Raw genomic sequence first — 16,076 nt, forward strand, 5'->3', positions numbered from 1 at the left:
GGTTTTTTTTTTTTTTTTTTTTTTAAAAGAGCCATTCTGTCGCCCAGGCTGGAGTGCAGTGGTGTGATTTAGGCTCACTGCAACCTCCGCCTTCTGGGTTCAAGTGATTCTCCTGTCCCAGCCCTGTGAGTAGCTGGGATTACAAGTGTGCACCACCACACCCAGCTAATTTTTGTATTTTTAGTAGAGATGGGGGTTTCACCATGTTGGTCAGGCTGGTATTGAACTCCTGACCTCGTGATCTGCCCACCTCCCAAAGTGTTAGGATTACAGGCATGAGCCACCGCACCCAGCGTTTTGTTTTTTTTTTTTTTTTTTTGAGACAGGGTCTTGCTCTGTCACCCAGGCTGGAGTGCAGTGGTGCAAACAGTGCTCACTGCAACTTCGACTTCCTGGGCTTAAGCAAGCCTTCTGCCCCAGGCCCCTAAGTAGCTGGGACTACAGGCATACACTATCACACCTGGTGAATTTTGTGGGGTTTTTTGTTTGTTTTGTTTGTTTTTGAGACAGAGTCTCACTCTGTCACCCAGGCTGGAGTGTGGTGGCATGATCTCGGCTCACTGTAATCTCCACCTCCTGGGTTCAAGCTATTCTTCTGCCTCAGGCTCCCAAGTAGCTGGGATTATAGGCACCTGCCACCATGCCTGGCTAATTTTTGTATTTTTAGTAGAGATGGAGTTTTACTACATTGACCAGGCTGGTCTTGAACTCCTGACCTTGTGATCTGCCCGCCTCAGCCTTCCAAAATACTGGGATTACAGGCATGAGCCACCGCGCCCAGTGAATTTTGTATTTTTAGTGGAGATGGGGTTCCACTATGTTGCTCAGGCTGGTCTCACACTCCTGAGCCCAAATGATGCCCCCACCTCAGCCCCTCAAAGTGCTGGGATCACAGGCGTGAGCCACCATGCCCGGCCCTTTCCCCTTGAATTCTTTTGTGCCCAGCACTTCCCCTGTGGTCTTAGTGAGATGTAAGAAGTAAAGCCCCCTGTCCCCTGCCAGCTTCCCCTTAAGGATTTCCCAGCGCTAGGAAGAAGACATTTGGCAACGTTAGGCAGGAAGTGCCTTTCTGGATGAAAAGTCTACTGAGAAAGTATTCAGACTGGCCAGAGGAAGGGCAGAGGATGAAAGTAAACTTCGTAGAGGAGTGGCCAGAGCTCTTTCTCCGGAGTCAGACCTGAGTCCCAGCTCTGGTGCTTTGTAGCCATGGGATCTTGGGCACGTTTCTTAATCTCTGTTAGCCTCAGGGTTGCTCATTTAGAAAGTGGGAATGAGAATAACACACAATAGAAGCTTGGTGTGAGACCAAAAAAGCCCCAAGCACAGTGCCTGGCAAGGAAAGTGCTCAGCTTAAGCTACTGGCTTAAAGTTGTGAAGAGGAGAGCAAGAGGAAGGGATCCAGGTGATGGAGTGGAGGGACAGGAGCCATGACACAGTCATGAACATCAGAGAAGTAGGGTTCAGGGGTTGGCCGTGGGCAAGCCAGGGCACCAGAAGAGGTGGAGAAAAGTAAGAAGACAGAAAAGTTGAGATGAAGCCGACAGATGCTTAAACAGCATGCACTTCTGGGACCGTGGTAGAGTCTGTCTCCATTTGATTTAGAAGTCTGATTCTGCCAGCATGGCAGTGCTTAAAGAGAGCCTGAGGTATAAAGCATAGGGGGCAAAGGGCACCAGATCCCAGGAAGTGTGATTGAACCAGATGTCACGCAGGTGAGCGTCTGTGTCTGTCACTGTTCTTGGATTTTAGAGCATTAAAAGAAGACCCCTTTCGGCCTTTGATCAGGTCTTGACAAGTTCCTGCTTTTTGCCCGAAGGATGGACATCCGTCGAATCAGCTTTGACACAGAGGACCTGTCTGATGATGTCATCCCACTGGCTGACGTACGCAGTGCTGTGGCCCTTGACTGGGACTCCCGGGATGACCACGTGTACTGGACAGATGTCAGCACTGATACCATCAGCAGGGCCAAGTGGGATGGAACAGGACAGGAGGTAGGGCCCAGCGTGGGGAGATCGAGGGGTGGAATCTGCCCTCTCCAGGGTAAGGGCTTCCCATACCTTTGCCAACCTTGAGAATTGGTGGAGTCTGGGCTCCAGTACTAGAGTGGAAGTACAGTTGGTGATACAGCTTTACTTCCTGCCCAGGTGGTAGTGGATACCAGTTTGGAGAGCCCAGCTGGCCTGGCCATTGATTGGGTCACCAACAAACTGTACTGGACAGATGCAGGTATGTATAGGGGAGGCTCCCTGGGATTCCTCTTGTTTAAAACCCTGGCCTCAGATAGAAGGGGCCCAGTGCCCCTCCTGGGCCACTTCTGTCTTCACCTGAAGTCCTTGGTAGGTCAGAAGCAGGAGTTCTGCTGCAGAGCTGAAGTGAGAAGCTCCCACGTGAGAAGCTCACATTGTGGCAGCTGCTTCTGCTGTGTGGTTGATGCTGGGGAGTGTTTTAAGGCATCTCAGGTCGTGAACCTATGCCTTGTGGTTTTCTTTCCGTAACTTTCTGGGTAAATCAGGCTTTGTGTTTTTTGAGGTGGAGTCTTGCTCTGTCACCAGGCTGGAGTGCAGTGGCGCGATCTGGTCTCACTGCAACCTCCCCCTCCCGTGTTCAAGCTATTCCCCTGCCTCAGCCTCCCGAGTAGCTGGGACTACAGGCATGCACCACCATGCCCAGCTAAGTTTTTGTATTTTAGTAGAGACGGGGTTTCACCATGTTGGCCAGGATGGGCTTGATCTCCTGACCTCGTGATCCACCCATCTTAGCCTCTCAAAGTGCTGGGATTACAGGTGTGAGCCACTGCGCCCGGCCACATCAGGCATTTTTAATTAGCCAGTTGGGTTTGGGAGGCAAGGGGACACCCTGAACAAGTGCTACTCAGCGTGTGGTTGCTGGACCACAGAGGCTGACGACAACCTTGCCTCCTCTGCGTGGCAGCATCAGCATCATCTGGGAAGTTGTTGGACATGCAGATTCTTGGGCCCCACCCTAGACTTACTGAATTAGGGCTGGGCATGGTGGCTCACACCTGTAATCCTAGCACTTTGGGGGACCAAGGCAAGATCGCTTGAGCTTAAGAGTTCAAGATCAGCCTGGGCAATACAGCAAGACCCCCCAGATCCCCCCCCAATTTTTTTCTTTTAATTAGCTGGGTGTAATGGTACATGCCTGTAGTCCCAGCTACTTGGGAGGCTGAAGTGGGAGGATTGCTTGAACCCGGGAGTTTAAGGCTGCAGTGAGCCATGATCGCATCACTGCATGCCAGCCTAGGCAACAGAGCAAGTCCCTGTCTTCAAAAAAAAAAAAGACAAGACTTACTGAATCAGAATCTTAGGGGCTTAGTGAGCATGAAATGGACTAGAATTTTTTTTTTTTTTTTGAGACGGAGTCTCACTGTGCTACCCGTGCTGGAGTTCAGTGGCACAGTCTCAGCTCACAACCTCTGCCTCCCCAGATTCAAACAATTCTTCTGCCTCAGCTTCCCAAGTAGCTGGGATTACAGGTGTGCACCACCCACGCCCAGCTAATTTTTGTATTTTTAGTAGAGACGGGGTTTTACCATGTTGTTCAGGCTGGTCTCGAACTCCTGACCTCGTGATCCACACGCCTTGGCCTCTCAAAGTGCTGGGATTACAGGCGTGAGCCACCACACCCGGCCAAATATTTTTATTTAAAAAAAAAATCTTTGGGTGTTAGGTTCAGGAATCTGTGTTTTAACAAGCTCTCCTGATTCTTAACGCACACTAAGGTTTGAGAATCATCGCCTTAAATTATGGTTGCCTGTGTTTGGGAAGTCTTGCTCTTTCAAGAAATCCAACTGACCACATCCTTGAATTTCGTCTTACAGTTCAAGTCACTAAATTTCCATTGTGCATCTGTCACAAAATATCTTGAGTACCTACTCTGTGCTCCGCTGGCACATGCCAGGCTCTTGTGTTGGCCATGGAAGGTAAGAGCGTGAATGAACAAGACTAGAGTTAATCTCTGTATCCCTTCTTGGTAGGTACAGACCGGATTGAAGTAGCCAACACGGATGGCAGCATGAGAACAGTACTCATCTGGGAGAACCTTGATCGTCCACGGGACATTGTGGTGGAACCCATGGGCGGGTGAGTGGCTGCCCCTTGGGAATGACCTCCACCCACCCCTCCCAAGATCTGAGTTCCAGAAAGAAGTCAAAAGATTAGGAAGAGTGGCCAAATCTGATGGATATACAAGGAAGCAAGAGCAGCTACAGAAACCAGAGGCTGGTGACAACTTTGTACTCTCTGTGGACAAGGAAACTTTTCAATTCTTCCTTTCCTTATCTCGTTTTTATTGTTGGTTAGCTTACAAAAGTAACTCATTGTTAAAAAAATTTTAATCTGTGAAAGTAAAAATGCTCTGTGATCTCACTCTCCAGCAGTAAGTTAACAATTTAGGGTATTTTTTTCCCAGGTTTTCTACTAAATGTATGTAAACATTTGTTGTTGGTGGTGATGGTTTTGGTTTTACAAAATAGCATATTTTGTGACTTTTTTCTGCTTGCCTATATATCTTGTGTATCTTTCCAGTTGAGTGTATAGATCTACCTTGTTTTTGTTGTTGCTGTTTGTTTTGAGACAGGGTCTTGCTCTGTGACCCAGGCTGGAGTGCAGTGGTGCAAATCACGGCTCACTACAGCCTCAACCTCCTGGGCTCAAGCAATCCTCCTGCCTCAGCCTCCCAAGTAGCTAGCACTACAAGCACAGACTACAATGCCTAGCTAATTTTTCCAGGTTGTTTTTTTTTTTTTTTTTTTGTAGAGATGGGGTCTTGCCTTGTTGTCTAGGCTGGTGTCAAATTTCTGGGCTAAAGCAATCCTGCCTCAGTCTCCCAAAGTGCTGGGATTACAGATGTGAGCCACTGCACCTGGCCTATGTTGTTCTTACTGGTTATATAGAGTTCTGTTAAATTATTTAACCCATCCAGTGAATAAACATTTCTTTTTTTTTTTTTTTTGAGACAGCCTCTCACTGGTTGCCCAGGCTGGAGTGCAGTGGCGCAATCATGGCTTACTGCAGCCTTGCCCTCCTGGTTTCAAATGATCCTCCTATCTCAGCCTCTCAAGTAACTGGGACCACAGATGTGCACCACCATATCTGGCACTTTTTTTTTTTTTTTTTTTTTTTTTTTGGTAGAGATGGGATCCTAGTATGTTGCCCAGGCTGGTCTCAAACTTCTGGGCTCAAGCAATACTCTCAACTCAGCCTCCCAAAGTGCTGAGATTATAGGCATGAACCATGGCGCCTGGCCAAGGAAACATTTCTTATTCATTTTCACCCCTCCTCTTTCTTTATTCCCATGTACAATTTATTTGCTGAGTTCTGCTTAAGCTGTGGCCTCTGCTTTTATTAAGACCCTGTAGCTTTTGATAATGATAGAAGACAGGGCATTCAGAGATAGCGCCGAGCCCAGGGCTGGGCTGGACACTGAAGCAGGAGGCTGAGGTAGCTACTTCAGGCAGAAACCCTGAAATCCTAGGTACTCTGAGTCCCTGCTGGATATTAACTAGCTTGTAAGACCTCCCTTGCCTTGCCTTTGCTCAGGTACATGTATTGGACTGACTGGGGTGCGAGCCCCAAGATTGAACGAGCTGGCATGGATGCCTCAGGCCGCCAAGTCATTATCTCTTCTAATCTGACCTGGCCTAATGGGCTAGCTATTGATTATGGTTCCCAGAGGCTATACTGGGCTGACGCCGGCATGAAGACAATTGAATTTGCTGGACTGGATGGCAGTAAGAGGAAGGTAAGGGTGGCACTAAAACATCTTTCCCCGGCCTTGACAGCCTCCAGGATGATACTTTTCGGCTGGCACTGGTACTGATCGGAGCTAAGGGGACCAGCATGGGGCGTGTGCTGTTTCTCTGAGGCTGTGGGTGCTGTCCAGAGCTTGGGGGCAGGGGTGGGAAAGGGCTACTGGTTGATGATGAAAAGACTTGTGTGGATTATGAGCTGGGGATGTAGATGCACAAACTTTCCTGTGAACCAGCACAACTATTGCTTGTTAATTACCAGTTGCACTGTGGGCCCATGATTGATCTCTTTTTGTTTTTATTTTGGTATAATTTCAAACTTAAAGAAAAGTTGCAAGAACAGGTAAAAAGAATACATAAATAAAATTTTGCGGCTGGGCGCGGTGGCTCAAGCCTGTAATCCCAGCACTTTGGGAGGCCGAGACGGGTGGATCACGAGGTCAGGAGATCGAGACCATCCTGGCTAACACCGTGAAACCCCGTCTCTACCAAAAAATACAAAAAACTAGCCAGGCGAGGTGGCGGGCGCCTGTAGTCCCAGCTACTCGGGAGGCTGAGGCCAGAGAATGGCATAAACCCGGGAGGCGGAGCTTGCAGTGAGCTGAGATCCGGCCACTGCACTCCAGCCCAGGCGACAGAGCGAGACTCTGTCTCAAAAAAAAAAAAATTTTTGCCACATTTGCTTTATCATTCTGTTTCGGTACACACTATTATTTTTTGGAGCTGTCTAAGATTAGAGTGCAGACAGCCTACCCTTGACTCCAAACTATTCCTGTGCACATTTCCTAAAAGCAAGGATGTTGTCTTACATTACCACAGTACAACGATCAAAATCAGGAAATTTAACATTGATCCAATATTACTGTCTTTTTTTTGTTTTTGGTTTTTGGTTATTTAGAGGTAGGGTCATGCTCTGCCACCCAAACTGGAGTGCAGTGGTGCGATACTGGGTCACTGCGCCCTCGACCTCCTCGGATCCTGAGTAGCTGAGACTACAGGCATGAGGCATAATGCCTGGCTAGTTTTTTTTTTTTGGTGGAGACTTCCTGTATTACCCAGGCTAGTCTCAAACTCCTGGCCTCAAATGATCCTTCTGCCTTAGCCTCTCAAAGTGCAGAGATTACAGGCGTGAGCCACCATGCCCAGCCCAATATTACTGTCTAATCATAGTCCTTGCTCAATTTCACTACCGTTTGCCTCAATGATGTCCTTTATAGCTCCCCTCACCCCACTTTTTTTTCTTTGTTAATCTAGGATCAAATAAAGATCACCCATTGTGTTTAGTAATTATGTCTCTTTTAATTTTTGTTTGTTTATTTATTTATTTATTTATTTATTTATTTATTTATTTTTTGAGACGGAGTCTCGCTCTGTCGCCCAGGCTGGAGTGCAGTGGCCGGATCTCAGCTCACTGCAAGCTCCGCCTCCCGGGTTCACGCCATTCTCCTGCCTCGGCCTCCCGAGTAGCTGGGACTACAGGCGCCCGCCACCTCGCCTGGCTAGTTTTTTTGTATTTTTTAGTAGAGACGGGGTTTCACCGTGTTAGCCAGGATGGTCTCGATCTCCTGACCTCATGATCCGCCCGTCTCGGCCTCCCAAAGTGCTGGGATTACAGGCTTGAGCCACCGCGCCCAGCCTATTTATTTATTTTTAGACACTCACTCTGTGGCCCAGGCAGGAGTGCAGTGCCACAAAGATGGCCCACTGTAACCTCAACCTCCTGAGCCCAAGGGATCCTCCTGCATAGCTGGGACCACAGGCACCTACTACTGCAACCGAGCTACTCAGGAGCCTATGGGTTTGAGGCCACTTGCCTGATTTTTTTATTTTTTGTAGAGATGGGGGTCTCACTTTGTTGTCTAGACTAGTCTTGAACTCCTAGCCTCAAGCAATTCTTCTGCCTTGACCTCCCAAACTGTGGGTTTATAGGCATGAGCCACCACACATAGCTTACTTTTTTTTCTTTTGAGACTGCAGTCTTGGTGTGCTGCCCGTGCTGACCTGGGCTCAGGGGATCCTCCCATCTGAGGCTCCTGAGTAGCTGGAGCTGTGCACCACTGGGCCCAGCTAATCTAGTCTCTTTACTCTCTGATCTGGAACATTTCCTCAGCTTTTCTGTGGCTTTCTTGACATTTGCATTTTTTGTTTGTTTGTTTTGTTTTGAGACAGAGTCTTGCTCTGTCGCCCAGACTGGAGTGCAATGGCACAATCTCGGCTCACTGCAACCTCTGCCTCCTGGGTTCAAGCAGTACTCCTGCCTCAGCCTCCCAAGTAGCTGGGATTACAGGCGCCCACCACTACGCCCAGCTACTTTTTCTATTTTTAGTAGAGACAGGGTTTCGCCATGTTGGCCAGGCTAGTCTCGAACTCCTGACCTCAGGTGATCCGCCCACCTTGGCCTCCCAAAGTGGACATTTGCATTTTTTAAAGAGTTAAGTCCAGTTATTTTTTTATAATGTCTCTCAACTTGGATTTATCTAATGTTTCCTTGTGACTGGATTCATAGTGTGCATTTGCAGCAGGAACACTACCCTAAGTGAAGTCACGTCCTTGAGTTCTCAGTGTGTCTCATCAGTAGACACAGGTGTTGGCCTGTTCCATTATTGTGATACTTACTGCCATCGTATGGTTAAGGTAGTGTCCACTATAAAGTTGCTATTTTTTTCTTTTGTACTTAATAAGTAATTTGTACAGAGATACTTTGAGATGATGTGAGTAACAGATGACTTCCAACATATTCCAATGAAACCATCCCATGACCCTTAGAGCCAGGCACGATCAAGTCACAGATTGATAGAGCAAGGCTCAGAGAGATTTTATAAGTAGCTCTTACTAGAGGTCACACAGTAGGTGTTAGTGGGAGAGCCACTTTCTGAGTCCACAGTGAGCTCTTTACTAATGCTCTGTGCTGTCAGACTTTGTTGAAGATGACACAGTGTTGGGGCCCTGGCAGGTGCTGATCGGAAGCCAGCTCCCCCACCCATTTGGGCTGACCCTCTATGGAGAGCGCATCTATTGGACTGACTGGCAGACCAAGAGTATACAGAGCGCTGACCGGCTGACAGGGCTGGACCGGGAGACTCTGCAGGAGAACCTGGAGAACTTGATGGACATCCATGTCTTCCACCGCCGCCGGCCCCCAGGTGAGCAGCCCTTGGCTCGCATTGGCTTCTCCTTGGCCCTCCTATGCCCTAACCCTCCCCATTGAACGTCCCCTCCTCTCTACCCAGTGTCTACACCATGTGCTATGGAGAATGGCGGCTGTAGCCACCTGTGTCTTAGGTCCCCAAATCCGAGCGGCTTCAGCTGTACCTGCCCCACAGGCATCAACCTGCTGCCTGATGGCAAGACTTGCTCACCAGGTGAGTGAAAGCATCACAGATCTAGATGCAGCCTCTCTGGGAGGGGGCAATGACTCTCTTCCTTCCTTGCAGATGGGCTCCAATGTGGTCTGAGAAACCATGAGTCCTGCTGCTTCTAGAGGCCCAGCGGAGAGACTCGCGGCTTTTAGAAAAGGGGAGGGGCCTGGGGAGAGGCCCTTGGAAGCAGATAGAAAGGACTGGAGGCAGGGTCCACCTAGTTCTTATGATGTCTTCATGCATATTAGATAAAGTTGCTCCTTTCTCAAGACACTTTCCTCTCATCTCTTAGTACATTGTCATAATATACTGATTTGGTTGGAATAAGATACTTTTGGCTGGGCACGGTGGCTCACACCTGTAATCCCAGCACTTTGGGAGGCCGAGGCAGACAACTCACTAGAGGTCATGAGTTCAAGACCAACCTGGCCAACATGGTGAAACCTCATCTCTACTAAAAACACAAAAATTAGCCAGGCACAGTGGCACGTGCCTGTAATCCCAGCTACTTGGGAGGCTGAGACAGGAGAATCGCTTGAACCCAGGAGGCAGAGGTTGCAGTGAGCAGAGATCACGCCACTACACTCCAGCCTGGGCAACAGGGTGAGACTCTGTCTCAAAAAAAAAAAAAAAAAAAAAAAAAGACACTTCTAACTGCCTAAAATTGGTATAATAAAAACAGAAATGTATGATATCTACAATGTCATGGTACCCTCCCCCTTAGATGTGCCACTTTTGTGAGTATACAACCTATGTGACAACCTTATTGGAGGGTCCCAGAAGCAGTACCTGGCTACCCAGATGTTGGAAGTCAAGGTTTTTCCCTAGGACATGCTGCAGGGCAGGCTGCATTTGAACTCTAACCTCCCTGGGAATTTGAGTGAGAAAGCAGCTGTGAACTGTGCCTGCCAGGTTGTGAGTAGAGCCCACTGGGGTCCCTTTATTCCCTTTCTTTTTTTCTCTTTCTTAATCTTCATGGTAAAGGGTCCATCAAAGAGAGCCACTTTCGTAATGTTAATAAACAGGCATTATTTATGAATATGTGTGAGACCTAATGGTAAGTGCTTCGTGTACATGATCTTTTAACCCTTACAGCCACCCTATTATTGTCCCCATTTTATAGATAAGAAAACTGAGGCTTAATAATTTAGGCTGAGAGTGGTGCCTCACGCCTGTAATCCCAGCACTTTGGGAGGCTGAGGTGGGCAGATGCTTGAGACCAGCCTCGGCAATATGATGAAACCCCATCTCTACAAAAAAATACAAAAATTCACTGGGCATGTGGCATGTGCCTATAGTCCCAGCTATTCAGGGGGCCGAGGTGGGAGGATCGCTTGAGCTCAGGAGGTCAAGGCTGCAGTAAGCCATGATCATGCCACTGCACTTCAGCCTGGGTGACACAGCAAGACCCTGTCTCAAAAAATAATAATAATTTAAATATCTTGCCTAGAATAACATAGCTAGAAACTAGCAGGGACAGGGCATGAATTTCAGTTTGCCTGATTCCAAATCCACTTAATGGCTGTGCTCAAGTGATCTCTTCCCTCCCCTCCACCTGGCAGGCATGAACAGTTTCCTCATCTTCGCCAGGAGGATAGACATTCGCATGGTCTCCCTGGACATCCCTTATTTTGCTGATGTGGTGGTACCAATCAACATTACCATGAAGAACACCATTGCCATTGGAGTAGACCCCCAGGAAGGTCTGTGTGGCCCTCCCTTCCCACCTGGCCTTCTGTCCCTGCCCTTCAGCAATTACTGTCCTTCCTCTCCCACCACCTTTGTCTCCTGCCAAGAGCCAGGGGTTTCCCATACCCTCTGGCATAGCCCCTGTCCCTGTCTCTCTAGCACTTTCTCTTTGGTTGTGAGAGCACGGTTTGGGGTCCTCTTCTCTCCATCTCTGCCAAGAGCTATCCTGCTATGCTATTTCTGCATTTTCCTTGATTTCCTCTGCTAGAGGCTCCAGGGCTCTCTGACATGCTCTGGTGTTTCAGGACACGAATCAGCTGTGTGTGTCCCATTGTAGGGGGTGAGGGTCTTGGTTGAGCCAAGCTTTCCCTCTCCAGGAAAAGTGTACTGGTCTGACAGCACACTGCACAGGATCAGCCGTGCCAATCTGGATGGCTCACAGCATGAGGACATCATCACCACAGGTGGGACTTCCTCCCAGCCCAGGGACCACCTGTCTGGCGACAGGGCTGGGGAAATAGCCCATCTGTTTTAAAATAGGAGCCAGTGTGCTCTTTTGACTTCCCACAGGGCTACAGACCACAGATGGGCTCGCGGTGGATGCCATTGGCCGGAAAGTGTACTGGACAGACACGGGAACAAACCGGATTGAAGTGGGCCACCTGGACGGGTCCATGCGGAAAGTGCTGGTGTGGCAGAACCTTGACAGTCCCCGGGCAATCGTACTGTACCATGAGATGGGGTGAGAGCTGGCTGTATCACACTGGGTAGTGCGGGGGGCCAGCTCACCTGGGGTTATGATGGGGTGAAGGTGGGTAGCAGAGAGCAAGCTTGCATCACAGGAACAAGGTCACCTCCTTGGGGCTCTTCCACTCTCCTGTGACTTCTCGCAGGGTGACAGTACAGTGTAGAAGTTAAAAGCATGAGCCTTGGAATCAGAATCCCAGGATTGAAATGTTTTCATCATGTATTAGCTATATCACTTGGGTCCAGTATTTAACCTCTGATTCTCAGCTTCCTTACCTATCTATTAAATGGAGGTGGTAGTGAAAATACATACCTTGTTGCCCTTATGAAGAATGAGATAATGCACATGAAGTATTTTGCAAAGCATTTTGTCAAGCAAAAATGTTGCCTGACATACTATAAGTACTCAAGTGTATCTGACATACTGTTAAGTACTCATGGTATGTGGTAGCTGCTGGAATAACTAGCTAATATAGCTAATATTCTTCCTCACTCAGGTTTATGTACTGGACAGACTGGGGGGAGAATGCCAAGTTAGAGCGGTCCGGAATGGATGGCTCAGACCGCACGGTGCTCATCAGCAACAACCTAGGATGGCCCAATGGACTGACTGTGGACAAGGCCAGCTCCCAGCTGCTGTGGGCCGATGCCCACACCGAGGTGAGAGCCGTGCCCTTGGTGCTTCCCAGGAGCCTGGGAAGATGGGAAGGGCCTGCCTTAGATCTCGGGAACGGAGAGTTCCCTATCTGCTGATCACCACCCCCCACCCTCTCCTTCCTCTGCAGCGAATTGAGGCTGCTGACATGAATGGTGCCAATCGGCATACGTTGGTGTCACCGGTGCAGCATCCATATGGCCTCACCCTCCTCGACTCCTATATATACTGGACTGACTGGCAGACCCGGAGCATCCACCGTGCCGACAAGGGTACTGGCAGCAATGTTATCCTCGTGAGGTCCAACCTGCCAGGCCTCATGGACATCCAGGCTGTGGACCGGGCACAGCCACTAGGTGAGAGTCAGAGGGCTGGGGCTGTGAGTCAGAGCCTCTGGCTTTCTGGGGCCATCTCAACATCAGAGATATATCCAGAGCACAGAGCTCCTTTACAGCCAGAAAGACAGTAACCTGTTTAAGCTCCCTTTCAGGATTGGGCTGTGTTCTCTCTGGGTATGGCTGGTACTGTAGCTGTCACCTTCAGAGGACTCCTGGAGATCCTCCTGCAGACCCTTCTTCCGCCTCACCCTGCCAGGCACTGAATCCTGTCACTTAGAACAGCAAAGAGTCAGCCACAAGCAACTGGGACCTTTGTAAGATTCAGATGATGTTCCAAGCTAGGCGTGAACACTTGTGCTTCTCATCACCAGGTTTTAACAAGTGTGGCTCGAGAAATGGCGGCTGCTCCCACCTCTGCTTGCCCCGGCCTTCTGGCTTCTCCTGTGCCTGTCCCACTGGCATCCAGCTGAAGGGAGATGGGAAGACTTGTGATCCCTCTCCTGAGACCTACCTGCTCTTCTCCAGCCGTGGCTCCATCCGGCGTATCTCACTGGACACCAGTGACCACACTGATGTGCACGTCCCTGTTCCTGAGCTCAACAATGTCATCTCCCTGGACTATGACAGCGTGGATGGAAAGGTCTATTACACAGATGTGTTCCTGGATGTTATCAGGTATGAGCAACACTGAAACCTCCAGAGGACACAGATTTGCTTCTGATCGCCCATGGGTGAGGTTATGTTCTGACCGCTAAATGGATGAGTGATTCGGCACTTTGGATAGCGAGTTCTAATCCTGACTTGTTCACTTTGTAGTGTTGTCACTTAGAGCAGAGTTTCAAACTTTTGTTTGTTTAGAGATTACATGGAAACCTAGTATGTAAAACAAACAACAACAATTAAAAAAAGGTAAAGTCAGGGTGGGGACCTGGAGCCTTTCACATCTACCATTGTGCCCTGAAGGAGCTCCAAGAATCCCCGAGGACTTACTGATGAGTAGGCCACATTACCAGTATCTGTATTGCAGTAAAGGAGCCCCAGCCAAATGCCAAGGCGTATGGTGGTTTACAAAGCTGTTGTTTTTTATTTTGTTGTTGTTTTATTTTAATTCTTTAAATTTGTGGCCCTAACAAAGCTTAGGAATATGATGCCCTGCTACCAGTAAGAGTGGTTTCCCATGGCAGAGATTCTTACAGGGAGGAACAGGGAACATTCCTCTTTGCTCTCCCCAAGGGATGTATTAGAATCTCAAGCTGGGGACAGGTAGGCATATGCAATTTCGGGAAGTCCCCTAGGTGACAGTGACATGCTTCCCATTCTGAGGTAGAGTTCCCTCCTGCCCGTAGGGCCTCTGCAAAAGTGCACAGGTAGGGTCGGGCATGGTGGCTCATACCTGTAATCCCAGCACTTTGGGAGGCCAAGGCGGGAAGAGTGCTTGAGCCCAGGAGTTCAAGACCAGCCTAGGCAACATAATGAAACCTCATATCTACTTGTATTTAAAATGTTTTTAACTTTTAAAAAATGCACAGGTAGGTTTTGACAAATCTGTATTTCTTATAATCACCACTTAGCAATCCTTGTCTCTTCCCAAAGATATGTGGGGAATGATAAACCTGTCTTCTAGCAAGACATCCCCTGGCAACCGCCACTATTTCCAGTTAGCAGGAAATACTCTGTCTTCCTAAGAACTGGTTCATTCATTCTGCAATTATTTTATCAAGCATTTATCATGCTGGGTGCTGAGGAATGTACTCACAGATACTTGGTCTCTGTCCTTGTGGAGCTTACAGTTCAGTGGGGGTCCAGTTATGGGAACATGGGTTAAAGGAGTTCTACTCTATTCTGGGGCAGTCTGATTGCTCATCCAACACTGGGCTCTCCCCAAGGCGAGCAGACCTGAATGGCAGCAACATGGAGACAGTGATCGGGCGTGGGCTGAAGACCACTGACGGGCTGGCAGTGGACTGGGTGGCCAGGAACCTGTACTGGACAGACACAGGTCGAAATACCATTGAGGCATCCAGGCTGGATGGTTCCTGCCGCAAAGTGCTGATCAACAATAGCCTGGATGAGCCCCGGGCCATTGCTGTTTTCCCCAGGAAGGGGTAAGTTTATGGCCAGTAGAAAAGAGATCCAGGGAAGAAGGGCTGGGTGGAAAAGATGGTGTTACCTTCTGTGTTCTCTCAACCTCTGGGTGCCGTCTTCCCTTGCCTTGATGATGATGGCACTGTTGTGTCTCAGGTACCTCTTCTGGACAGACTGGGGCCACATTGCCAAGATTGAACGGGCGAACCTGGACGGTTCTGAGCGGAAGGTCCTCATCAACACAGACCTGGGCTGGCCCAACGGCCTCACCCTGGACTATGATACCCGCAGGTGGGAGTCCTGCACCAAACAGCCTCCTGGAGATCTGGTGGGCAGAAGAGAGAATGGTTGAGATTAAAATGGAAAAATGAAAAGATAGAAAGCTTCTTGGTATGTGGGGAAGAGGAACCATTGAGAAGGATGAGGGAATGTATTCTTAGAGCAGCGATTGCTAAATCCAGCCCTCAACCCTTAGGTGGGTTTTGTTTGGCTGGTTTACATGTTCCTAATTTGAGTGCCTTTGGCAGAGCATGTCTTCTGGCTGGACCACAGGACTCACACCCCTACTCATTTAAGGGCTGATTCTTGTATTTGTTATAATATAACAAATCCTGATCCCTTCAGGCTCTGGAACTTTGTTGTTGTTGAGACAGCATCTTGCTCTGTTGCCCAGGCTAGAGTGCAGTGGCGCAGTCACAGCTCTCTGCAACCTGAACCTCCCTGGCTCAAGCCATCCTCTCACCTCAGCCTCTCAAGTAGCAGGGACTATAGGCACATACCACCATGCCCAGCTAATTTCTAAATTTTTTGTAGAGACAGCATCTCGCTATGTTGCCCAGACTGGTTTTGAACTCCTGGACTCAAGCAATCCTACTGCCTTGGCTTCCCAAAGTGCTGGGATTTCAGGCGTGAGCCACCACGCCTGACCCAGGCTCCAGAATGTACAACTACTTGTCTAGATAAGAAATGCTGAGGGCAGGGGGAAGGGACTCTGAAGAAGTCTGTGCCCCCTTCTGACCCAAAAGAAGGGGAAGGGAATCCAAGACTTCTGGAACAGTGGTAGAATGCCTTCTTCTTTTAACCTCAGTAAGGTCCATGTAGACTGAGCTCACTTCTTTTTTTTTTTGAGACAGTCTCACTCTTTTGCCCAGACTGGAGTGTAGTCGCATGATCTCGGCTCATTGCAACCTCTATCTCCTGGGTTCAAGCGATTCTCGTGCTGCAGCCTCCCAAGTAGCTAGGACTACAGGCACATGCCACCATGCCTGGCTAATTTTTTTTTTTTTTTTTTTTTTTTTTTTTGAGACGGAGTCTCACTCTGTCGCCCCAGGCGGGAGTGCAGTGGCCAGATCTCAGCTCACTGCAAGCTCCGTCCCCCGGGTTCACGCCATTCTCCTGCCTCAGCCTCCCGAGTAGCTGGGACTACAGGC

The 16,076-nt window shown here is 48.9% G+C and overlaps 1 protein-coding gene across 1 annotated transcript in view; it reads left to right on the plus strand.

The window, feature by feature from the left end:
- Positions 1–16,076, plus strand: part of LRP4 (LDL receptor related protein 4) — a 63,408-nt gene that overhangs the window by 30,957 nt on the left and 16,375 nt on the right. Inside the window, exons 14-28 of the mRNA XM_017861981.1 lie at positions 1,378–1,466; positions 1,786–1,994; positions 2,148–2,229; positions 4,001–4,106; positions 5,565–5,766; positions 8,727–8,916; positions 9,004–9,135; positions 10,695–10,835; positions 11,199–11,285; positions 11,392–11,563; positions 12,066–12,228; positions 12,354–12,579; positions 12,933–13,236; positions 14,448–14,666; positions 14,803–14,974. Coding sequence (XP_017717470.1) covers positions 1,378–1,466; positions 1,786–1,994; positions 2,148–2,229; positions 4,001–4,106; positions 5,565–5,766; positions 8,727–8,916; positions 9,004–9,135; positions 10,695–10,835; positions 11,199–11,285; positions 11,392–11,563; positions 12,066–12,228; positions 12,354–12,579; positions 12,933–13,236; positions 14,448–14,666; positions 14,803–14,974 — 2,494 coding nt within the window. The remainder of the gene's footprint in view (positions 1–1,377; positions 1,467–1,785; positions 1,995–2,147; positions 2,230–4,000; positions 4,107–5,564; positions 5,767–8,726; positions 8,917–9,003; positions 9,136–10,694; positions 10,836–11,198; positions 11,286–11,391; positions 11,564–12,065; positions 12,229–12,353; positions 12,580–12,932; positions 13,237–14,447; positions 14,667–14,802; positions 14,975–16,076) is intronic.

This window comes from Rhinopithecus bieti, unplaced genomic scaffold (assembly GCF_001698545.2).
Source record: "Rhinopithecus bieti isolate Rb0 unplaced genomic scaffold, ASM169854v2 scaffold_61533, whole genome shotgun sequence".
NCBI lineage: Eukaryota > Metazoa > Chordata > Mammalia > Primates > Cercopithecidae > Rhinopithecus > Rhinopithecus bieti.